This window comes from Delphinus delphis, chromosome 20, assembly GCF_949987515.2.
Source record: "Delphinus delphis chromosome 20, mDelDel1.2, whole genome shotgun sequence".
Taxonomy (NCBI): Eukaryota; Metazoa; Chordata; class Mammalia; order Artiodactyla; family Delphinidae; genus Delphinus; species Delphinus delphis.
In genome coordinates, this window is record NC_082702.1 from 13,171,770 (window position 1) to 13,194,437 (window position 22,668).

At 52.8% G+C, this 22,668-nt stretch overlaps 4 protein-coding genes across 4 annotated transcripts; 2 read left to right on the plus strand and 2 right to left on the minus strand.

Annotated features, from left to right (window-relative positions):
- Window positions 1-304: 304 nt before the first annotated feature.
- LOC132417040 (interferon lambda-3-like) lies at window positions 305-5,277 on the minus strand. The gene is made up of 7 exons (XM_069540265.1): window positions 5,211-5,277; window positions 2,291-2,372; window positions 1,454-1,697; window positions 1,097-1,174; window positions 684-827; window positions 492-575; window positions 305-403 (listed from the first exon to the last, which is right to left on the minus strand). The coding sequence occupies exons 1-7, from the start codon at window positions 5,275-5,277 to the stop codon at window positions 305-307; spliced, it is 798 nt and encodes a 265-aa protein (XP_069396366.1).
- A 184-nt stretch (window positions 5,278-5,461) lies between these two features.
- On the minus strand, window positions 5,462-6,874 carry LOC132416555 (interferon lambda-4-like). Its single transcript, XM_059999946.1, has 5 exons — window positions 6,707-6,874; window positions 6,217-6,288; window positions 5,982-6,125; window positions 5,691-5,765; window positions 5,462-5,560 (listed from the first exon to the last, which is right to left on the minus strand). The coding sequence occupies exons 1-5, from the start codon at window positions 6,872-6,874 to the stop codon at window positions 5,462-5,464; spliced, it is 558 nt and encodes a 185-aa protein (XP_059855929.1).
- Window positions 6,875-14,202: 7,328 nt separating this feature from the next.
- Window positions 14,203-15,643, plus strand: LOC132416486 (interferon lambda-4-like). Its single transcript, XM_059999858.1, has 5 exons — window positions 14,203-14,370; window positions 14,798-14,869; window positions 14,962-15,105; window positions 15,341-15,415; window positions 15,545-15,643. Exons 1-5 carry the CDS (start codon window positions 14,203-14,205, stop codon window positions 15,641-15,643), a joined length of 558 nt encoding a protein of 185 aa, XP_059855841.1.
- A 1,487-nt stretch (window positions 15,644-17,130) lies between these two features.
- On the plus strand, window positions 17,131-20,816 carry LOC132417042 (interferon lambda-3-like). Its single transcript, XM_069540266.1, has 7 exons — window positions 17,131-17,230; window positions 18,750-18,831; window positions 19,425-19,668; window positions 19,947-20,024; window positions 20,294-20,437; window positions 20,546-20,629; window positions 20,718-20,816. The coding sequence occupies exons 1-7, from the start codon at window positions 17,131-17,133 to the stop codon at window positions 20,814-20,816; spliced, it is 831 nt and encodes a 276-aa protein (XP_069396367.1).
- The last annotated feature ends 1,852 nt before the right edge of the window (window positions 20,817-22,668 follow it).

Sequence of the window (22,668 nt, forward strand, 5' to 3'; positions counted from 1 at the left end):
TAAGATAATGAATTTGTGTTGTGATGCTCAGTTTGTGAGAATTTGTTATGGCAGCAAAGAAAAACCAACACACACACACACACACACACACACAGTCCCACACCACAAAGAGCATCTTTTCTTCATCGTTTATTTGTACAGTTTTTATAAAAAGTAGAAAAATAAACATTTTATGGGGTCTGAGCTTGAGAAATTACACACATAAATATAAAAATAGTGATTTGGAGGCAATAAATTAAAAAAGGGTTTTGACACATAAATAATATCGAAGATGCTGAGACACATTGCAGGTGGGTCTCTGGGGTCAGACACACTGGTCTCCACTGGCAACACATTTCAGGTCCCGGGTGAGGAGGCGGAAGAGGTTGAACACGACAGAGGCTTCGAGGCAGTCCCGGGACTCCTGGGGGCAGAGGGGGATGGCTCAGTAGCTCCCACGTCTGGGCTCCCAGCTGAGCCCAGCCATCGGTTTCCCCTCCCCGGTCACTCACCTTCTTCGGGGCCTCCTGGAGCCGGTGCAGCCAGTGGTGGAGGCGGCCCCGGGGCCTGGGGCCTGCTGTGGGCCGAGCTGGGACCTGTGGGCAGAGGAGGGTGGTGTTGAGGGTGTGAGGCAGGGCCTGGGACAGAGGGGCACGTACAGGTGGCCAGAGCCCAGACGCGGCCCGGGTGCCCCGAGTGCTCACACAGGCCTGGAGCTTGGAGTGGATGTGGTGCAGCGTGTGAAGGGGCTGGTCCAGGATGTGATCCAGGGATGAGTTAGCCGTGGCCTCCAGGACATTCAGTGTCAGGGCCAGCTCCGCCTCCAAGGCCACGGGGCGCTCCCACGCCTGAGGAGGAGACAGAAGACAGGTGAGAGTTGCACGTGAGAGAGAACAGGCGAGGAGGCACAGGTGAGGGGGACAGAGGAAGGGACAGTGGAAGGTGAAAGTCGGGGTCAGGTGAGAACCGATGTGGTTGGCTGAGGGGAAGGGGTCAGGGGACGGGTGGGGAGGGCAGGGAGAGAAGGACGTGAGGGAAGGAGGAGGTGAGGGGCCACCTGCAGAGCGGGAGCAGGGCGAGCAGGTGAGGGCAGGCGGGCCTGACTCTCCCAACTCACCTGCAGCTGCCTCAGGTCCCGGGTCCTGGGGAAGAGGCGGGAGCTGCAGTTCCAGTCCTTCTGCAAGAGCGACTCTTCCTGGAGAGCAAGGGCAAGGTCAGCCCATGGGGGGAGGGACAGAGGGAAGACCCCAGGGAGACTGGAGGATGGCCAACAACAGGAGGACGGGAGGTTGACTTCCAGAAGGACCGCAGAGGCAGGTCCACCGCAGGAGGACAGGAGATCGCCCACCGCGGGGAGGGTGGAGGTCAGCCCAGTGCGGGGAGGGCAGGCCCACCTTCAGCCCAGGTAGCCTGGGAGCGCACAGAGGGAGGGGTGGAGGGTCGCCCACTGCAGGAGGGGTCGGGAGAGACTCACAAAGGCATCCTTGGCCCTCTTGAAGGCCTGCAGCTCTTGTGGGGACAGAGACTTGAACTGGGTCATGTGGCAGCCCCTTGCACCTGGGAGGGCCCCGAGGGGTGAGGGCACAGGAACCGCTCCTGTCCCGCTTGGCGCCACGGTCATCAGCACCAGCAGCAGCCTGCAGCCGGGGGCCACGTCTGTGTTAAGGAAGGACAGAAGGTGAGGGGAGGGAGGGCGTCGCGGCGGGGAGGGGGAGGCTCTGGGGAGGCGAGGGTCCCAGACAATGATGTAGGGGCTGACCCAGCTTCATTCCTGCTCTCTGGTCTCTGCAGTAGATGGGGATCAAGTGTCTGCTCTGAGGCTGCCGCCTGGGGTCTCTCAGTCTCGTCCGGCGTCTCTGACTTCAGCCTCCTCCTCTGGATCTCAGCTTGCTGCTCTGTCCTTGTCTCTGAACTTCCAGCTCCGTCTCAGGTGTAATTCCTGCCTGAGTTCCATGGCGCAGCTTTTAGCCTGTGCAGCTGGGCAATCCCAGCTGATGTAGGAAAAGTGAAAACACAGCTAGAGGCTGACACTGGCAACAGGGGAGCCGAGCGCTGGGAAAGCCCAGAGCGGGGCGGGGCCTGTGAGCCCTGTGAGCTGCTCAGGGAAAGAGAAACTGACATGGATTCATGTCCCATTTCACCTCCAAGAAAGTGAGTAAGGAAGTCAAAATCAGGGCTGGGGCAGCTTCAGCCCCACACGGCGGGTCTCCTGCGCCGGTGCCCAGGCTGATCTAGGACTGCGGTGGGGAGGGGACAGAGGGACTTCCTTTTTGGCAGAGTCCCCAGTACAGGGAGTAGAGGGAAAAGGCACCTGTAGGAGGTGTTGCCATGAAGAGCCTGGAACTTCCAAGAGGGAGGCTGTCTAGGAGACGGCAGAAGGTCCAGGGGTGCTGCTGCGGGTGGGAGGGAGAGTGAGAAAGGCAAAACACTCGCGAATTCAGAGAGGACACCAGCTGCTCCCCACCCTTCCCCACCTGGTACCTATAGAGACAGCATGGGAGCCTGCACCGACCTGCTCTCTGACTGTCGGGCGCACAAGGACCCAGGAATAGGAGGATGTGCTATGAAATTGAGCTGTGACCAGTACTTCAGGGAAATCAGGTGGGGTTGAGAAAAATGCCTTCATTCATTCACCAAGTACCTATTTGCCCTCCCACCCCCGCTTTGGGTCAGACCCTGCTCAAGGTGCCAGGAAGAAAGCACTGAAAAAAGAAAAGACATGAAACAATCCTTCATGGGGCTTTTTACTGGAGAGAGGTACGACATAGTACCTGTCTGGGACACGGGGATTAGGCATGTGGTATGTATTACGTTAGGTCAAGTCAGATAACGGAAAATGAAAGAAGTGAAGCAGGGACGAGAGCAGAGTGCGAGAGGAAATCTGTATTAAATAAGGTCATGAAATGACATTTGAGGGAAGACCTAAAGGAAGTGAGGGAGGGAGGTCTGTGGAGATCTGAGGGGGAGCCTTCCAGGAAAAGGGAACAGTCAGTGAAAAAGAGAAACAGAGACACGCCCCTCCTTCTGGGAGCCTGTACATCTCACCCTGTTCACAGAGGCTCTGCCACAATATGGTTTGTTTTCTTTGTTGTTGTTGTTGTTGTTTTTGGCCGCGCTGCCTGCAGGATCTCAGTTCCCCGAGCAGGGATTGAACCGGGCCCTCGGCAGTGAAAGCGCGGCGTCCTGACCACTCGAATGGCAGGGAATTCCCTCGCAACGTGCTACTGAATACTCATGGTAGCACCAAGGACATCCTGTGCTTTGCCTACATTGCAAATACAGAGGACACTGCAGGGACTCAGAGGAGGTAAGAGACTTCTCCAAGGTCATACAGCAAACAAGTGGTGAGGGCAGGATATTAACTGAGTTCTGTCTGACACCAGAGAGTAACCACTACACTCAACGGCCCCAGCGTAGCTACATCTCCTGACTTGGAGGTAATGGACGTCTCGAACAGAAGGTGTGGAGTCCTTTTGACTATTACTCCCACCCCCTCTTTCCCTCATTCATAATTGCGGGGAGAGGGTGGACCAAAGTCCTCATTTGGGAATGTCCTTGAGCTCTGATACGTAACGTTTTTTAGAAATTTTTTTATTGGAGTATAATTGCTTTACAACGTTGTATTAGTTTCTGCCGTACAATGAAGTGAATCAGCCATATGTATGCCTATATGCCCTCCGTCCTGGACCTCATTCCCACGCCCCCATCCCACCCCTCTAGGTCGTCACAGAGCACTGAGCTGAGCTTCCTGTGCTTTACAGCAGGTTCCCACTAGCTAGCTATTTTACGCATGGTAGTGTATATATGTCAGCCCTACCCTCCCACTTCGTCCCACCCTCCCCTGCCCCCACTCTGTCCACATGTCCATTCTCTATGTCCACGTCTCTACTCCTGCCCTGCAGATAGGTTCACCTGTAACAGCAGGTGGACCTCCCTGGGGGTCCAGTGGGTAAGACTCTGTGCAGGGGGCCCGGGCTCCATCCGTGGTAGAGGAACTAGATCCTGCATGCATGCCGCAACTCAGACCCAGAGCAGCCAAAATAAATAAACTTTTTTCTTTTTTTTTTTCTGTACGCGGGCCTCGCACTGTTGTGGCCTCTCCCGTTGCGGAGCACAGGCTCCGGATGCGCAGACCCAGCGGCCATGGCTCACGGGCCCAGCCGCTCCGCGGCATGTGGGATCTTCCCGGACCGAGGCATGAACCCGTGTCCCCTGCATCGGCAGGCGGACTCTCAACCACTGTGCCACCAGGGAAGCCCAATAAACATGTTTTTTTAAAAATAAAAGCAACAGCAGGGATGTGCCCGAGTCACCTACCAGTGTTCTTTCTGGTCAGTTTCTATTAATTGCATCGGCCTTACATCAGGGGAGGACACATTGCAACAACTGTGAATCCTGAAAATTGACAAATTATCTCAAAATCCCTCAACATCATACTGTTTCTCTTAGAAAGGAAGTTCAGGGGAGTGGTTAGGAGCATGGGAGCTGGAGCTAGACTCTGGGGCTCAAACCTGGCTCTGACCCTCTCTAGCTGTGTGACCTTGGCAAACAGCCTTTGCAGTTGGCCACGAAGATGCCCATCCACAGATGCAGACAGATTTTAAAAGTGCAATTGTTCTGCATTTACGTGTGTGATTATTTAATGGAGACCAATTATTAAGGCCATTCTGTGGCTTCAGCTGGAAGCTTCAGAAACATTATTTCAACGTATAGTACTCACTGCAAGGGAAGTGTAACAATGTCATGGCATAAATGAGTAAACTGAGGCTCAGAGAGAAGTAATTTGCCCAGACACGCAACACTTAAGGGGCAGGGGCAGACCTGAAACTCAGGTCACCTGATTTCCCTGTCTCAGCATTTTGTGCTGAACAGCCCCCCTCAAAATGATCACGGAATAAACAACCCAAAGAAATGCAAAAATAGTTAATAATTCGCAATAAATTAACAACAGAACACAGAACGGCAAATACACACAGGAACTTCATAAACACAAAACACGCTTAAGTAACGGAACTCAAAAAACTACTTATCCAGAGGACTTTTGGCCCTTTCACTACCCAGTCCCTCAGGGAAAGAGACTTCCCCAGCGGGCACGTCCAAGAGTCACATATTCATGGAATCGCAAAGCGGGCACTGAAGGTTCAAAGCAGAGGTGGGACCTGTCATGAGACAGGGCTGTTCCTGTAACCACAGAAGTAGAAACTGGTCCATGGTACGTGGTGGTCAGCGACCAAGGCGGACACGGACTCCAGACTTTTCCTGCCAGCCCGGGCCGTGGAAGATCTTAGGGCAACGCATCCCGCGGAAATATCGCTGCTTCCGGGGGAACTCGTTGTGGTCTTTGGGAAAAGGGCGCCTCTGGCACCAGCGCCGGCGGGTCCAGGCTGAGAGATCCGCCTGGTCCGATGGGGCCACGGAGGAGGGCGGCGTCCGCAGCCAGGCGCCCCCAGAGTTTCGGGTCCCAGGCGGAGCCGCGGCGGGATCACAGACAAGGACCCGAGTGCGCCACCAGCCGCAGGTCCCACGCGAGCAGGCGCAGGAGGTTGAAGATGACGGTGGCTTCGTGGCACCGAGGCGAGTCCTGCAGCCCGGGAAGGAGGCGGAGCGGGCCTGAGTCAGGAATCTCCTTCCCCGAGAGACCCCTCTCCAGACCCTCACGGCTCCAAGCCGGGCTCCCGTCTAGCCTCTTTCCCGCCTCCCGCTCCACTCACAGCTGTGCGAGTTTGGGGACGCCTCCTGGGCCTCCGCAGGGACTTGCTCCGGGAGCCTGGCCGGACCAGCTCGAGCTGGAGGGAGAACAGGAGGTTAATGAAGGCGGCGGGGAACCAAGCCCCCCCCCCCCGCAGACCAAAGCCCGGATTTGGGGACACCGAGAGGAGGTGAATCGTGTCTGCGCCCGTTTCTGGCCTCATGGGACAGATTCGCTGTCGGGGGCCTGGCCTCGAGACCAGGCGCGCAGAGCGAGCCGGGAAGTGTGCGGGGCCAGGGCGCGGCGCACTCACGCAGGCCGCCACGTCCCGCCCCGCGGCCGCCAGCAGCTCCAGGGTCGGGCCGACGCCGGGGAACAGCTCGGGGCTCGGCAGGCTGCTCAGCACCTCTTGGGCGTCGGCGAGGCCGCGGGCCACCTGGCGGAGCAGCGCACGGGACTGCGGGCACCCGGCGGGAGTTAGACGGGGCCGCGCACCAGCCCGCGCTCCCCACCCCACCCCCACCCCGCCCGCCGCCCTCGGGCCTCACGGAAGGCCGCGGAGGGTCCCTCCTCCGGCGGAACGAGCAGTTGCGCGGCCTCCAGCTCAGCGTCTCTTCTTCCTGCGGGGCAAGGGCTGGGGTGACGCGGAGTCTCCTGGCAAGGGCCCCTGAAGCACTGGGACGTCGGAGATTCCTGGACGTGGCTGGGGACTGGCCGGGACGGTTGTGCTTATCGTGTCCCGAACCAGGCAGCGCGCCGATGGCTGAGCGGGGCTGAAAGGTACCCGCGCTCCCCGTGCGGAGCCTGTGCCCCGATGTGGAGCCGAGTCCGCCTGGAGGGGGCGCCCCTCTGTGACCCGCACCAAGGCCGGGCATGAGCTGACCACCGGGAAGAGGTCGTGGTCACAATTCTGGACCCTGAAATCTGAGATGTGCCTGCTGGACGCTAGGACGCGAGGGCCCCTCGGGACAAAGTCTGGTGTCTCCGAGCCCGGTGAGCCCGCGGTCCAGGGAGCGGGGGCGTCTGAGCATCACTCACATAGCGGTCCCTCAGTGCCTTGATGGCCAGCAGCGCCCGGGGGTCCAGGGAGCGGTAGTGTGAGAGGAAGCGGCGCGGAGGCTCCACCACTTCGGGGTCCGCTGCCACGCCCACCGTCACCAAGACCCACAGCCCCACGGCCACCGCGGCTGCGCCACTCGGCCCCATCTCTGCTCCTGCAGGACGCGACGGACGTCAGCGAGCTCAAGGAGAAGGCCCCGAGTCCAAGCCCCTGCCTGTGGTTAGACTTGCAGAGGGACTGACGCTCAGAGCGTGGGCTGTGGACACACGCAGGGGAAGAGACAGGATGGGCCCCCTCCTACCCTCAGCCTCTCTCCTCTCACTCCTCAGCTACAATGTGTCTCTGGAGCCTGGTGCCGCAGCAGGGCCTGCCTTCCACTGTCCTCTGGGTGGTGTCCAGAGTGGTGTCCACCTGGGACAGCGGTGCCTGCACCCTCCGTGGTGGCTTTTAAGTGCCCAGCTGAGAATGGTGAGCAAGCGGGCTTCCCCGTGCAGGGTAAGCTTTCCCAACGTCATTGCTGGCCATTGACTAGCCCAGAGGGTTGCAGGCAGGGGTTTGAGGACTTTACCCACCTGTGGGCCAGTGCCAGCAATGACTCTGCTCAACCCTCTCTCCTGAGCCAATTGCTACGTTTGTTTTCTGCACCTTTTGTGTTTTCTGTGTGTCGATCTTTCTTTTGCACTCTAGGAATGAACTCAAAACACACCTTTTCCTTTGGCTGGAAGCTGCAAGCTTGGCAGAGGTACCCATACAAGTGCCTGCTGTCAGGAGTTCATACTCCGGTTTCTTTCTGTCTTTTTAAAGATTTTTTTTTTCATATGGACCATTTCTAAAAAGTCTTTATTGAATTTGTTACAATATTGCTTCTGTTTTAAGTTTTGGTTTTTAGGGCCAGGAGGCATGTCAGATTTTCGCTCTCCAACCAGGGACTGAACCCACGCCCTCTGCATTGGAAGGTGAAGTCCTAACCACTGGATTGCCAGGGAAGTCCCCATACTAGGGTTTCTAATGCTTGCTCTTCAGTCTCTCTCTTGTCATTATATCCTTCCTCTCCCTGTCTTTTTTTCCCTCTTTCTCTGCACAAATATCCTTCCCTTCTGTTTTCTCAGCTTCTTTCCTCATCTGGGACTTAGACAAACTCTCTCTGGCTTCCTTAGTCTGTTATTAAATGACATGTATTCCTTTACCAATTATAAAACCATTCTTCGTTTGCTGTTGAAAATTGGAATTGCAAACATGTTTTTCTCAACCACTGTTAATAATAATTATAGTTGGTACATACTGAGCGCTTCCTGTATGCTTGGCTTCCACTTTAAGCTCTTCTCATGTATTTACTGCTTTATTCTCCCCAGCAAGTCTGTGAGGTAGGTCCTCTCACTGGCTGACGTTTTATAAGATGAGGAAACTGAGGTACCGAGGCCGTGCGTCTGTCCAAGCTCACACAGCTTGTAGATGTGATCCCAGGCTGTCTGGGTTATTACTGGTGATGCTCTGCCACTTCTCACCTATATAGACAGATCTATTCATGTGCAGAATAGTTAAGGTATGTTTTGGGCAAGTAAAGCAAAGCTTCCCACATGAGACCACCTTTAATTAATTATAAAGTTTATTAATAAATATTGATAATTACAGGCAAGTAATGGCTGTTTTTCCCATGTATGTCTTCCTCAGCATTAATATGAAAAAATTATTTTGTCTTTCAGTGTATACTTTCCTTATTGAGAGGCACAGAGGTTTTAAAAAACATCAAAGTGGTTGAAGCAGAAGTACTCTGAAAAAAACATGAGAGAAATTCTACTGAGACATTAGACGAGATCAGCCAATGTGTCCATGCGCAAACTTTCCAGGCTTCCATTACCTCTCCCCAACTCATCCCAGCATCCCCCCATTTCAGCTGGAGATCCAAATGGTTTGGGGAAGGTGACTTGACCCCCCGTCTCTGGGTTGGCATATGTGACTTGGCTGCAGCCATTGACCTCAGTTAGCCTCCTTGGCCACAGTGATTGCATTTGGGGGTGGGCATGTGACCTAAGCCAATCTACTCAGAATGAATCTCAGTGCTGGACATCTCATCCCCAGATAGTTGTGTGTATCAAGTTTGTTCCTTTTTATTGCTAAATGGTATTCCGTGGTACGAATGTACTACAGTTTTGGGTTTTTTTAAACAGTTACCTGTTAAAGAACATCTGGGTTGTTTTTTGGCTGTTATAAATAAAGCTGCTATAAACAATCATGTGCAAGATTTTGTATGAACGTAAGTCTTCATTTCTCTGGGAAAATGCCGAGGAATGCAATCGCTAGGTCATATAGTAGTTGCATGTTTAGCTTTTGTAAAAAACTACCAACCCTATTTTCCAGAGGGGCTGTACCATTTTGCATTTACACCAGCAATAAGTGATCAATTTCTCCATATCCTCATTAGCATTTGACTTTATTTATTTATTTATTTGTTTTTAGGCATTCGGATGGCTGTATAATGATATCTCATGGTAGTTTTAATGTGCATCTCTTTGTTGGCTAACAATGTTGAACATCTTTTCATGTACTTATTTCCCATCTTTCACTCTTCAGTGAAATGTCTCTTCATGTCTTTTGCCCCTTCCCAAACGGACTGTTTAAATTTTCTACTGTTGATTTTTGAGAGTTCTTTATCTATTCTAGACACTAGTCCTTCATCAGATAGGTGGTTCGCAAGTATTCTCTCCCAGTCTTTAGCCCGTTCTTCTATCTTCTTTTTTTTTTTTTTTTTGCGGTATGCGGGCCTCTCACTGCTGCGGCCTCTCCCGCTGCGGAGCACAGGCTCCGGACGCGCAGGCCCAGCGGCCATGGCTCACAGGCCCAGCCGCTCCGCGGCATGTGGGATCCTCCCGGACCGGGGCACGAACCCGCGTCCCCCGCATCGGCAGGCGGACCCCCAACCACTGCGCCACCAGGGAAGCCCCTTCTATCTTCTTAACATGGTCTTTTACATAGCAAAAGTTTTGGATCAAATTCAGTTGATCAATTTTCCCTTTATGGATTAAGCCCTTGCTGTCAAGTCTAGGAACCCTTTGCCTTGCTCTAGATCCTCAAGATGTTCTTCATCACTTTTTCAAAACGTTTTATAGCTTTATATTTTACATTTAAGTCCATGATCCATATTGAGTTAATTTCTATTTTATGTGAAGTTTAGGTCAAGGTTCATTTTTTGGCCTATGGAGGTCCAATTACTCCAGCACTATTTTTTGAAAAGGCTAGTTTTCTCCACTGAATTGCTTTAGTATGTATGAGTATTTCTACATGCAAGGAGTGTCACACCATGTATATCATTCAGCGATTTACTTTTTTCACTGTGTGATATGTCTTGAAGATTTCTCCATGTCGGTGCCTATAGATCTGCTTCATTCTATTTAACTACTGCAGGTCTAGCTTAACCTGGAGTTCCTGGACAATAGGATTCAGGGGAGGGTGAACTTGCATGGGAAAAAGCTGCATCTCCATCTTCACTGACCTCAAACTGAAATTGAGCATTTCTTTCCATTATGAATGTAAGCAACAAACCACAATAATATTAGCAGAACCTGTGACGTTGTCACTAAAAGAAGCCACAGATATTTCCTAACACTTTACAGATGTGGCACATATCTTTTTTTTATTATTTTTTAAAATTTTTGGCGGCTTTAGGTCTTTGTTGCTGCGCGCGGGCTTTCTCTAGTTGCGGCGAGCGGGGTCTACTCTTCTTTGCAGTTCGCGGGCTTCTCACTGGGTGGCTTCTCTTGTTGCAGAGCACGGGCTTTAGGCACGTGGGCTTCAGTAGTTGTGGCACTTGGCCTCAGTAGTTGTGGCTCGCGAGCTTAGTAGCTCCACGGCATGGGGGATCTTCCCGGACCAGGGCTCGAACCCATGTCCCCTGCACTGGCAGGTGGATTCTTAACTACTGCGCCACCAGGGAAGTCCTGTGGCACATATCTTGAAAAATCATTTACTCCCATTACTCCCTCAACAGTATAGTAGTTATTAAACCTACTGCTATGTCTTGTATTTAGTTCATTAATAAAGAGACATATGTATTACTTACCACAAAGTTACTTTAATGTTGTGGTAACTGTGTTTCAAAATAATCGGTTTTCTTAATAGTCCTGTGTATTTAAAAACACGTTTCTGAACAAATAAGCGATTATAGCAAGGTTGCAGGATACAAGATTAATATGAAAAACTATACGGCTTTCTTCTATAACCGCAGTGAACAGTTTGTAGTTGAAATTTAAAATTCCATTTACATCAGCACCCCCAAAAATGAAATACTTAAGTACAAATACAACAAAATATAAATAAAATCTGTGTGAGGAAAACTATAAAACTTCGATGAAAGAAATAAAAGTACATCTAAAAATGGAAATATTCTATGAATATGGATAGGAAGACTCAATATTGTCAAGATGTTGGTTCTTCCCAACTTAATCTATAGATTCAATGCAATCCAATCAAAATCCCAGCAAGTTAATTTGTGGATATTGACAAAGTGAAAGTTTATATAGAGATTCAAAAGACCCAGAATAACTTTCACAGTATTAAAAGAGAAGAACAAAGTTGGAGGACTGACACTCTCTCACATCAAGACTTACTATAAAGCTATAGTCATCAAGACAGTGTGATATTAGTAGAAGGACAGACAAATCAATGGAACAGAATAGAGAGCCCAGGAATAGACCCACACAAATATAGTCAACTGATCTTTGAGAAAAGAGCAAATGCAATTCAATGAAGAAAGGATAGACTTCCAACAAATGGTATTGAAACAACTGGACATTCGCATGCGAATAAATAAAAAAATAAACAAACCAAGCTAGACGCAGACCTTGAACATTTCACAAAAATTAACTTAAAATGTATCATAGACCTAAATGTCAAGTGCAGAATTATAAAACTCCTAGAATATAGTATAGGAGAAAATCTAGGGAACCGTGGTGATGATTTTTTATATACACTGAAAGCACGATCCATGGAAGAAAAAAAATTGGAAACATTTTATACTCAGCCCTATGAAAGACACTATTAAAAGAGTGAAAATGGGCTTCCCTGGTGGCGCAGTCGTTGGGAGTCCGCCTGCTGATGCAGGGGACGCAGGTTTGTGCCCCGGTCCGGGAGGATCCCACGTGCCGCGGAGCGGCTGGGCCTGTGGGCCATGGCCGCTGGGCCTGCGCATCCGCGGCGGGAGAGGCCACAACAGTGAGAGGCCCGTGCAAAAAAAAAAAAAAAAAAAGAATGAAAAAATGACTCCCTTTCTCTCCCGCAGTCTTGAGATCCATGATTTTAACAAAAGACTGGAAAGAATATCAATGCCCACCAATAGGGGATTGGTTATTCAATAATCCTGTTACAATGCAAGCCTTACCAGTGGTATATGCAGGATGTCTCCCATTTGCCCCTCCAAGTTCACTCTTCCCACTTCTCCACCCTCCTCTGGGCCCCAGGAAGCTGGCCTTTGGTTTCTGTTGGGTGCAGCCAATGGGGAGCCTAGCAGTAGGGCCAGAGAGTGGGGAAGGAGAGTAAAGTCAGAGTATTTATTCCCCAGGCTTCCTCCCTGCAGGGGCATCATGACTTCTCTGTCCCTCCCCCTGTGTACATGACTCCCTCCTTCCCAGGTGAGGTAACCACTCCCTCCCTTCTCCCATTCCTTCAGGCCTAGGGATGACAGACCCTCATCCAGGTGGGCCCCAAGGCCTTGCATTCCTCCTCCTCTGTTCTCTTCACCATCCAATCCCTTTGTAAACACCCTTGATATTAAACCACCACAGATTATCCTACATTGATTAGGCCATCTGTTTCCTGCAGGGGACCTCACTGATACAGTACAATTAAAGATGTGGGCGAATGCAAATGAGAGGTAATGGTAAGACACACAGAGCAGGCTACCAAACTCTATACAGACTCGTTCCAATTTAGAAGTTGCTCAAAGAAAGAGAAAAAAGAAAAAAGAGGAGAACTAGCAACTAACTGCTAAAAAGATTACATCCAGGAAGTGGGATTAAAGACTTTCTTTAACTCTCCAAGTTGTATTTTTTTTAAATATTTATTTATTTATTTTGTTGCACCGGGTCTTAGTTGCAGCAGGCAGGCTCTTTAGTTGCTCCTTAGTTGCGGCATGCATGTGGGATCTAGTTCCCTGACCAGGGATCGAACCCAGGCCCCTGCATTGGGAGCGTAGAGTCTCAGCCACTGCGCCACCAGGGAAGTCCCAATGGTATTTTTTTACTAACTGAATCTTTACAACAAATGTGTTACTTCGATAATCAGAAAACATATGTACAAATAAATATATGTAACATTTCTACTCATTGGAAAAATTGTTCCAGATCTGGGGTGATGGAAGACAGGTGGGTGGTGAAATTATAGGTGGGTTTTTAGCTTTATCCAATGACCTTGCCTTGCTAATTTTATCAGGAAAAGTAGTAGATTTTATTTTTAAAGCAAAACAAAGAGACTGATTGAGACACATGGAGACAAAGAGACACTGGCCTGAATGTTTGCTAGAAAAAGGAATGATAGACAGATGGAGTTATCGACAGAGACAAAAACAGGACCAGAGAGACAGAGACAAAAGAGGAGGCAAACAGAGAGGGAAGAAAGAGAAACAGAATGAAATGGGGACAGAAATGGAGAGAGAGAAGGAGGCACTGAATCAGATATTTAGGGGTAGTTGTGGCTTGGAGATCAGGCTTTGGAGCTGGATTGAGTGTTGGTTCAAATTCTGCCGCTGCCAATCACTGACTGTGTGTCTTGGAAAAGTTCCTTCACTTTACTGTGCCTCGGTCATCTCATCTATACATCGGAGGTGGAACAATTCTTGCAGTGTCATTTTTTGAGCATTAAATGAGACATGTACATATCAGTTACTTAGAACAGGGCCCAGTAAGACCAAGCACTGTATAAGGGCTGGTTGTTATTATAGAACAGAGATAAGGACACCCAGGGTGATGAAAAGAAAGTGAGAGGATACAGAAAGGGACAGAGACCAGAACTGGTGGCAGAGAGCTGGGGCAGAGTCAATGCTGGCACTGGCCCACAGGTGGGTAAAGTCCTCAAACCCCTGCCTGCAACCCTCTGGGCTAGTCAATGGCCAGGAATGACGTTGGGAAAGCTTACCCTGCACGGGGAAGCCCGCTTGCTCACCATTCTCAGCTGGGCACTTAAAAGCCACCACGGAGGGTGCAGGCACCGCTGTCCCAGGTGGACACCACTCTGGACACCACCCAGAGGACAGTGGAAGGCAGGCCCTGCTGCAGCACCAGGCTCCAGAGACACATTGTAGCTGAGGAGGGAGAGGAGAGAGGCTGAGGGTAGGAGGGGGCCCATCCTGTCTCTTCCCCTGCGTGTGTCCACAGCCCACGCTCTGAGCGTCAGTCCCTCTGCAAGTCTAACCACAGGCAGGGGCTTGGACTCGGGGCCTTCTCCTTGAGCTCGCTGACGTCCGTCGCGTCCTGCAGGAGCAGAGATGGGGCCGAGTGGCGCAGCCGCGGTGGCTGTGGGGCTGTGGTTCTTGGTGACGGTGGGCGTGGCAGCGGACCCCGAAGTGGTGGAGCCTCCGCGCCGCTTCCTCTCACACTACCGCTCCCTGGACCCCCGGGCGCTGCTGGCCATCAAGGCACTGAGGGACCGCTATGTGAGTGATGCTCAGACGCCCCCGCTCCCTGGACCGCGGGCTCACCGGGCTCGGAGACACCAGACTTTGTCCCGAGGGGCCCTCGCGTCCTAGCGTCCAGCAGGCACATCTCAGATTTCAGGGTCCAGAATTGTGACCACGACCTCTTCCCGGAGGCCCGGGTGGTCAGCTCATGCCCGGCCTTGGTGCGGGTCACAGAGGGGCGCCCCCTCCAGGCGGACTCGGCTCCACATCGGGGCACAGGCTCCGCATGGGGAGCGCGGGTACCTTTCAGCCCCGCTCAGCCATCGGCGCGCTGCCTGGTTTGGGACACGATAAGCACAACCGTCCCGGCCAGTCCCCAGCCACGTTCAGGAATCTCCGACGTCCCAGTGCTTCAGGGGCCCTTGCCAGGAGACTCCGCGTCACCCCAGCCCTTGCCCCGCAGGAAGAAGAGACGCTGAGCTGGAGGCCGCGCAACTGCTCGTGCCGCCGGAGGAGGGACCCTCCGCGGCCTTCCGTGAGGCCCGAGGGCGGCGGGCGGGGTGCGGGCGGGGTGGGGGAGCGCGGGCTGGCGCGCGGCCCCGTCTAACTCCCGCCGGGTGCCCGCAGTCCCGTGCGCTGCTCCGCCAGGTGGCCCGCGGCCTCGCCGACGCCCAAGAGGTGCTGAGCAGCCTGCCGAGCCCCGAGCTGTTCCCCGGCGTCGGCCCGACCCTGGAGCTGCTGGCGGCCGCGGGGCGGGACGTGGCGGCCTGCGTGAGTGCGCCGCGCCCTGGCCCCGCACACTTCCCGGCTCGCTCTGCGCCCCTGGTCTCGAGGCCAGGCCCCCGACAGCGAATCTGTCCCATGAGGCCAGAAACGGGCGCAGACACGATTCACGTCCTCTCGGTGTCCCCAAATCCGGGCTTTGGTCTGCGACTGGGAGGGGAAGCGGGGTGGGGGGGGGACTTGGTTCCCCGCCGCCTTCATTAACCTCCTGTTCTCCCTCCAGCTCGAGTTGGTCCGGCCAGGCTCCCCGAGGAAGTCCCTGCGGAGGCCCAGGAGGCGTCCCCAAACTCGCACAGCTGTGAGTGGAGCGGGAGGCGGGAAGAGGCTAGACGGGAGCCCGACTTGGAGCCGTGAGGGTCTGGAGAGGGGTCTCTCGGGGAAGGAGATTCCTGACTCAGCCCCGCTCCGCCTCCTTCCCGGGCTGCAGGACTCGCCTCGGTGCCACGAAGCCACCGTCATCTTCAACCTCCTGCGCCTGCTCGCGTGGGACCTGCGGCTGGTGGCGCACTCGGGTCCTTGTCTGTGATCCCGCCGCGGCTCCGCCTGGGACCCGAAACTCTGGGGGCGCCTGGCTGCGGACGCCGCCCTCCTCCGTGGCCCCATCGGACCAGGCGGACCTCTCAGCCTGGACCCGCCGGCGCTGGTGCCAGAGGCGCCCTTTTCCCAAAGACCACAACGAGTTCCCCCGGAAGCAGCGATATTTCCGCGGGATGCGTTGCCCTAAGATCTTCCAGGGCCCGGGCTGGCAGGAAAAGACTGGAGTCCGTGTCCGCCTTGGTCGCTGACCACCACGTACCATGGACCAGTTTCTACTTCTGCGGTTACAGGAACAGCCCTGTCTCATGACAGGTCCCAGCCCTGCTTTGAACCTTCAGTGCCCGCTTTGCGATTCCATGAATATGTGACTCTTGGACGTCCCTGCTGGGGAAGTCTCTTTCCCTGAGGGACTGGGTAGTGAAAGGGCCAAAAGTCCTCTGGATAAGTAGTTTTTTGAATTCCATTACTTAGGTGTGTTTTGTGTTTATGAAGTTTCTGTGTGTATTTGCCGTTCTGTGTTCTGTTGTTAATTTATTGCGAATTATTAACTATTTTTGCATTTCTTTGGGTTGTTTATTCCGTGATCATTTTGAGGGGGGCTGTTCAGCACAAAATGCTGAGACAGGGAAATCAGGTGACCTGAGTTTCAGGTCTGCCCCTGCCCCTTAAGTGTTGCGTGTCTGGGCAAATTACTTCTCTCTGAGCCTCAGTTTACTCATTTCTGCCATGGTATTGTTACACTTCCCTTGCAGTGAGTACTATACGTTGAAATAATGTTTCTGAAGCTTCCAGGTGAAGCCACAGAATGGCCTTAATAATTGGTCTCCATTAAATAATCACACACGTAAATGCAGAACAATTGCACTTTTAAAATCTGTCTGCATCTGTGGATGGGCAATCTTCGTGGCCAACTGCAAAGGCTGTTTGCCAAGGTCACACAGCTAGAGAGGGTCAGAGCCAGGTTTGAGCCCCAGAGTCTAGCTCCAGCTCCCATGCTCCTAACCACTCCCCTGAACTTCCTTTCTAAGAGAAACAGTATGATGTTGAGGGATTTTGAGATAATTTGTCAATTTTCAGGATTCACAGTTGTTGCAATGTGTCCTCCCCCGATGTAAGGCCGATGCAATTAATAGAAACTGACCATAAAGAACACTGGTAGGTGACTTGGGCACATCCCTGCTGTTGCTTTTATTTTTATTATTATTATTATTATTATTTTTTGCTGTACGCGGGCCTCTCACTGTTGTGGCCTCTCCCGTTGCGGAGCACAGGCTCCAGACGCGCAGGCTCAGCAGCCATGGCTCACGGGCCCAGCCGCTCCGCGGCATGTGGGATCTTCCCGGACCAGGGCACGAACCCGTGTCCCCGGCATCGGCAGGCAGACTCTCAACCACTGCACCACCAGGGAAGCCCTGTTGCTTTTATTTTTAAAAAACATGTTTATTTATTTTGGCTGCTCTGGGTCTGAGTTGCGGCATGCATGCAGGACCTAGTTCCTCTACCACGGATGGAGCCCGGGCCCCCTGCACAGAGTCTTACCCACTGGACCCCCAGGGAGGTCCACCTGCTGTTACAGGTGAACCTATCTGCAGGGCAGGAGTAGAGACGTGGACATAGAGAATGGACATGTGGACAGAGTGGGGGCAGGGGAGGGTGGGACGAAGTGGGAGGGTAGGGCTGACATATATACACTACCATGCGTAAAATAGCTAGCTAGTGGGAACCTGCTGTAAAGCACAGGAAGCTCAGCTCAGTGCTCTGTGACGACCTAGAGGGGTGGGATGGGGGCGTGGGAATGAGGTCCAGGACGGAGGGCATATAGGCATACATATGGCTGATTCACTTCATTGTACGGCAGAAACTAATACAACGTTGTAAAGCAATTATACTCCAATAAAAAAATTTCTAAAAAACGTTACGTATCAGAGCTCAAGGACATTCCCAAATGAGGACTTTGGTCCACCCTCTCCCCGCAATTATGAATGAGGGAAAGAGGGGGTGGGAGTAATAGTCAAAAGGACTCCACACCTTCTGTTCGAGACGTCCATTACCTCCAAGTCAGGAGATGTAGCTACGCTGGGGCCGTTGAGTGTAGTGGTTACTCTCTGGTGTCAGACAGAACTCTGTTAATATCCTGCCCTCACCACTTGCTTGCTGTATGACCTTGGAGAAGTCTCTTACCTCCTCTGAGTCCCTGCAGTGTCCTCTGTATTTGCAATGTAGGCAAAGCACAGGATGTCCTTGGTGCTACCATGAGTATTCAGTAGCACGTTGCGAGGGAATTCCCTGCCATTCGAGTGGTCAGGACGCCGCGCTTTCACTGCCGAGGGCCCGGTTCAATCCCTGCTCCGGGAACTGAGATCCTGCAGGCAGCGCGGCCAAAAACAACAACAACAACAACAAAGAAAACAAACCATATTGTGGCAGAGCCTCTGTGAACAGGGTGAGATGTACAGGCTCCCAGAAGGAGGGGCGTGTCTCTGTTTCTCTTTTTCACTGACTGTTCCCTTTTCCTGGAAGGCTCCCCCTCAGATCTCCACAGACCTCCCTCCCTCACTTCCTTTAGGTCTTCCCTCAAATGTCATTTCATGACCTCATTAAATACAGATTTCCTCTCGCACTCTGCTCTCGTCCCTGCTTCACTTCTTTCATTTTCCGTTATCTGACTTGACCTAACGTAATACATACCACATGCCTAATCCCCGTGTCCCAGACAGGTACTATGTCGTACCTCTCTCCAGTAAAAAGCCCCATGAAGGATTGTTTCATGTCTTTTCTTTTTTCAGTGCTTTCTTCCTGGCACCTTGAGCAGGGTCTGACCCAAAGCGGGGGTGGGAGGGCAAATAGGTACTTGGTGAATGAATGAAGGCATTTTTCTCAACCCCACCTGATTTCCCTGAAGTACTGGTCACAGCTCAATTTCATAGCACATCCTCCTATTCCTGGGTCCTTGTGCGCCCGACAGTCAGAGAGCAGGTCGGTGCAGGCTCCCATGCTGTCTCTATAGGTACCAGGTGGGGAAGGGTGGGGAGCAGCTGGTGTCCTCTCTGAATTCGCGAGTGTTTTGCCTTTCTCACTCTCCCTCCCACCCGCAGCAGCACCCCTGGACCTTCTGCCGTCTCCTAGACAGCCTCCCTCTTGGAAGTTCCAGGCTCTTCATGGCAACACCTCCTACAGGTGCCTTTTGCCTCTACTCCCTGTACTGGGGACTCTGCCAAAAAGGAAGTCCCTCTGTCCCCTCCCCACCGCAGTCCTAGATCAGCCTGGGCACCGGCGCAGGAGACCCGCCGTGTGGGGCTGAAGCTGCCCCAGCCCTGATTTTGACTTCCTTACTCACTTTCTTGGAGGTGAAATGGGACATGAATCCATGTCAGTTTCTCTTTCCCTGAGCAGCTCACAGGGCTCACAGGCCCCGCCCCGCTCTGGGCTTTCCCAGCGCTCGGCTCCCCTGTTGCCAGTGTCAGCCTCTAGCTGTGTTTTCACTTTTCCTACATCAGCTGGGATTGCCCAGCTGCACAGGCTAAAAGCTGCGCCATGGAACTCAGGCAGGAATTACACCTGAGACGGAGCTGGAAGTTCAGAGACAAGGACAGAGCAGCGAGCTGAGATCCAGAGGAGGAGGCTGAAGTCAGAGACGCCGGACGAGACTGAGAGACCCCAGGCGGCAGCCTCAGAGCAGACACTTGATCCCCATCTGCTGCAGAGACCAGAGAGCAGGAATGAAGCTGGGTCAGCCCCTACATCATTGTCTGGGACCCTCGCCTCCCCAGAGCCTCCCCCTCCCCCCCGCGACGCCCTCCCTCCCCTCACCTTCTGTCCTTCCTTAACACAGACGTGGCCCCCGGCTGCAGGCTGCTGCTGGTGCTGATGACTGTGGCGCCGAGCGGGACAGGAGCGGTTCCTGTGCCCTCACCCCTCGGGGCCCTCCCAGGTGCAAGGGGCTGCCACATGGCTCAGTTCAAGTCTCTGTCCCCACAAGAGCTGCAGGCCTTCAAGAGGGCCAAGGATGCCTTTGTGAGTCTCCCCCGACTCCTCCTGCAGTGGGCGACCCTCCACCCCTCCCTCTTGTGCTCCCAGGCTACCTGGGCTGAAGGTGGGCCTGCCCTCCCCGCACTGGGCTGACCTCCACCCTCCCCGCGGTGGGCGATCTCCTGTCCTCCTGCGGTGGACCTGCCTCTGCGGTCCTTCTGGAAGTCAACCTCCCATCCTCCTGTTGTTGGCCATCCTCCAGTCTCCCTGGGGTCTTCCCTCTGTCCCTCCCCCCATGGGCTGACCTTGCCCTTGCTCTCCAGGAAGAGTCGCTCTTGCAGAAGGACTGGAACTGCAGCTCCCGCCTCTTCCCCAGGACCCGGGACCTGAGGCAGCTGCAGGTGAGTTGGGAGAGTCAGGCCCGCCTGCCCTCACCTGCTCGCCCTGCTCCCGCTCTGCAGGTGGCCCCTCACCTCCTCCTTCCCTCACGTCCTTCTCTCCCTGCCCTCCCCACCCGTCCCCTGACCCCTTCCCCTCAGCCAACCACATCGGCTCTCAGCTGACCCCAACTTTCACCTTCCACTGTCCCTTCCTCTGTCCCCCTCACCTGTGCCTCCTCGCCTGTTCTCTCTCACGTGCAACTCTCACCTGTCTTCTGTCTCCTCCTCAGGTGTGGGAGCGCCCCGTGGCCTTGGAGGCGGAGCTGGCCCTGACACTGAATGTCCTGGAGGCCACGGCTAACTCATCCCTGGATCACATCCTGGACCAGCCCCTTCACACGCTGCACCACATCCACTCCAAGCTCCAGGCCTGTGTGAGCACTCGGGGCACCCGGGCCGCGTCTGGGCTCTGGCCACCTGTACGTGCCCCTCTGTCCCAGGCCCTGCCTCACACCCTCAACACCACCCTCCTCTGCCCACAGGTCCCAGCTCGGCCCACAGCAGGCCCCAGGCCCCGGGGCCGCCTCCACCACTGGCTGCACCGGCTCCAGGAGGCCCCGAAGAAGGTGAGTGACCGGGGAGGGGAAACCGATGGCTGGGCTCAGCTGGGAGCCCAGACGTGGGAGCTACTGAGCCATCCCCCTCTGTCCCCAGGAATCCCGGGACTGCCTCGAAGCCTCTGTCGTGTTCAACCTCTTCCGCCTCCTCACCCGGGACCTGAAATGTGTTGCCAGTGGAGACCAGTGTGTCTGACCCCAGAGACCCACCTGTCTCAGCATCTTATTTATTTTTTTTAAATTTAATTAATTAATTTATTTCTAGCTGCATTGGGTCTTTGTTGCTCTGCACGGGCTTTCTCCAGTTGCGGCAAGCACGGGGTACTCTTCATTGCGGTTCATGGGCTTCTCATTGCGGTGGCTTCTCTTGTTGCAGATCGCTGGCTCTAGGCGTGTGGGCGTCAGTAGTTGTGGCACGTGGGCTCAGTAGTTGTGGCGCACGGGCTTAGTTGTTCCGCGGCAATGGGATCTTCCCAGACCAGCACCCTAACCCGTGTCCCCTGCATTGGCAGGTGGATTCTTAAGCACTGTGCCACCAGGGAAGCCCTGTCTCAGCATCTTAGATATTATTTATGCACAAACTACCTCCACTGGATTATTGCTTCCAGATCCCTATTTGTTTTTGAAGCCCCTAAAAGATATTTATTCTTGTACTTTTTGTAAAATGTGTGAAAATAAACAATTTGTCTATGACATTGACCTTGTTTATATGTGACTGTATAAGTGACCGCACAACTGAGTATGTGACTGTGGCCCTCTGAGTGTGCGTGTATTGCATTTGGAAGGAGAAGTGAGAGATGAAGAGACTATGAAAGAATAAATGAATGAGGAGTGAAAAAATCACTGAGGATGTTTTCAGCCACAACAATGGAAGATTTCATTGCATCACAAGCTATCATTACATTAAGTAATAAGATGTCTAGAGGAGGCTGTGTCTGGGTCAGATCAGTGGGACCATGGCTTTATCATGGACCTACGGTCTATAACTGTTAGTATTTCTAAGGATATGTGTTATAATTGTGTTTGCGTTACATTCACCCCAACCTCCTGTGGTTCTAAACCTGGGATGACTATTGTCAGGGTGGCGATGTGCTGGGAGAAACATCACAGAGAGAGTTGTCACCAAAAAGTCATTAAGTTCCACTGTGGGCATTGTTCTATGTAGACAGTGGTGTTGACTGCAAATAATTTTCTTGTCTGATCTGTATGTCTTTTATTTCCTTTTCTTGCCTTATTGCACTGGATAGAACTGTAGTACTATGTTGAATAAGAAGGGTGAAAGAGGCCATCTTTGCCTTCTTCTTGATCTTAGGGGGAAAACATTCAGTTTCACCATTAAGTGTAAATGTCAGCTGTAGGTTTTTTGTAGATGCTCTTTTTCAAGTTGAGGAAGTTCCTTTCCATTCCTATTTTTCTAAGAGTTTAAAAAAATCATGATGGGGACTTCCCTGGTGGTCCAGTGGTTAAAAATCTGCCTTCCAATGCAGGGGACATGGGTTCGATCCCTGGTCAGGGAACTAAGATCCCACATGCCACGGGGCAACTAAGCCCGTGTGCCACAACTATTGAGTCTGTGCACCACAACTAGAGAGCCTGTGTGCTGCAACTACTGAGATTGTGCACTCTGGAGCCCGTGCGCTGCAACTAGAGAAGCCTGTGTGCTCTGGAGTCCACGTGCCACAACTAGAGAGAAGCCTGCGCACTGCAACGAAGAGCCCGTGTGCTGCAATGAAAGATCCTGCATGCCACAACTAAGACCTGACACAGCCCAATTAAAAAAAAAAAAGATCATGAATGGATGTTGAAATCCGGCAAATGTTTTTTCTTCATTGATTGATATGATCATGTGATTTTCTTTAGCCTGTCTTGGTGGATTGTATTGATTGGTTTTCAAAGACTGTCATTGATAAAAAGCTTCAAAGAGTCCTTGTATTCAGTATCCATGGAAGGGGGGCAAGAAGATGAATAACCTGGGGCTGCAGTCTGGGGAAACATGCTCTTCTGCCTACTCCTGTCTCTATGACATTACTATTTCTTACCTCTGTAAG

Excerpts from the sequence above, each read along its gene's own strand:
- LOC132417040 (XM_069540265.1), bottom strand. The coding sequence starts at position 5,277 with ATGCGTTGCCCTAAGATCTTCCACGGCCCGGGCTGGCAGGAAAAGTCT. Across the intron at positions 1,698-2,290 it reads CATGGCAACACCTCCTACAG|AGCCTCCCCCTCCCCGCCGC; the intron begins GTGCCTTTTCCC and ends TCGCCTCCCCAG. Across the intron at positions 828-1,096 it reads GGGACCTGAGGCAGCTGCAG|GCGTGGGAGCGCCCCGTGGC; the intron begins GTGAGTTGGGAG and ends TCTCCTCCTCAG.
- LOC132416555 (XM_059999946.1), bottom strand. The coding sequence starts at position 6,874 with ATGGGGCCGAGTGGCGCAGCCGCGGTGGCCGTGGGGCTGTGGGTCTTG. Across the intron at positions 6,289-6,706 it reads AGGCACTGAGGGACCGCTAT|GAAGAAGAGACGCTGAGCTG; the intron begins GTGAGTGATGCT and ends CTTGCCCCGCAG. Across the intron at positions 5,766-5,981 it reads GGCGGGACGTGGCGGCCTGC|CTCGAGCTGGTCCGGCCAGG; the intron begins GTGAGTGCGCCG and ends TTCTCCCTCCAG.
- LOC132416486 (XM_059999858.1), top strand. The coding sequence starts at position 14,203 with ATGGGGCCGAGTGGCGCAGCCGCGGTGGCTGTGGGGCTGTGGTTCTTG. Across the intron at positions 14,870-14,961 it reads GGGACCCTCCGCGGCCTTCC|TCCCGTGCGCTGCTCCGCCA; the intron begins GTGAGGCCCGAG and ends GGGTGCCCGCAG. Across the intron at positions 15,106-15,340 it reads GGCGGGACGTGGCGGCCTGC|CTCGAGTTGGTCCGGCCAGG; the intron begins GTGAGTGCGCCG and ends TTCTCCCTCCAG.
- LOC132417042 (XM_069540266.1), top strand. The coding sequence starts at position 17,131 with ATGCATGCAGGACCTAGTTCCTCTACCACGGATGGAGCCCGGGCCCCC. Across the intron at positions 20,438-20,545 it reads ACTCCAAGCTCCAGGCCTGT|GTCCCAGCTCGGCCCACAGC; the intron begins GTGAGCACTCGG and ends CTCTGCCCACAG. Across the intron at positions 20,630-20,717 it reads TCCAGGAGGCCCCGAAGAAG|GAATCCCGGGACTGCCTCGA; the intron begins GTGAGTGACCGG and ends CTCTGTCCCCAG.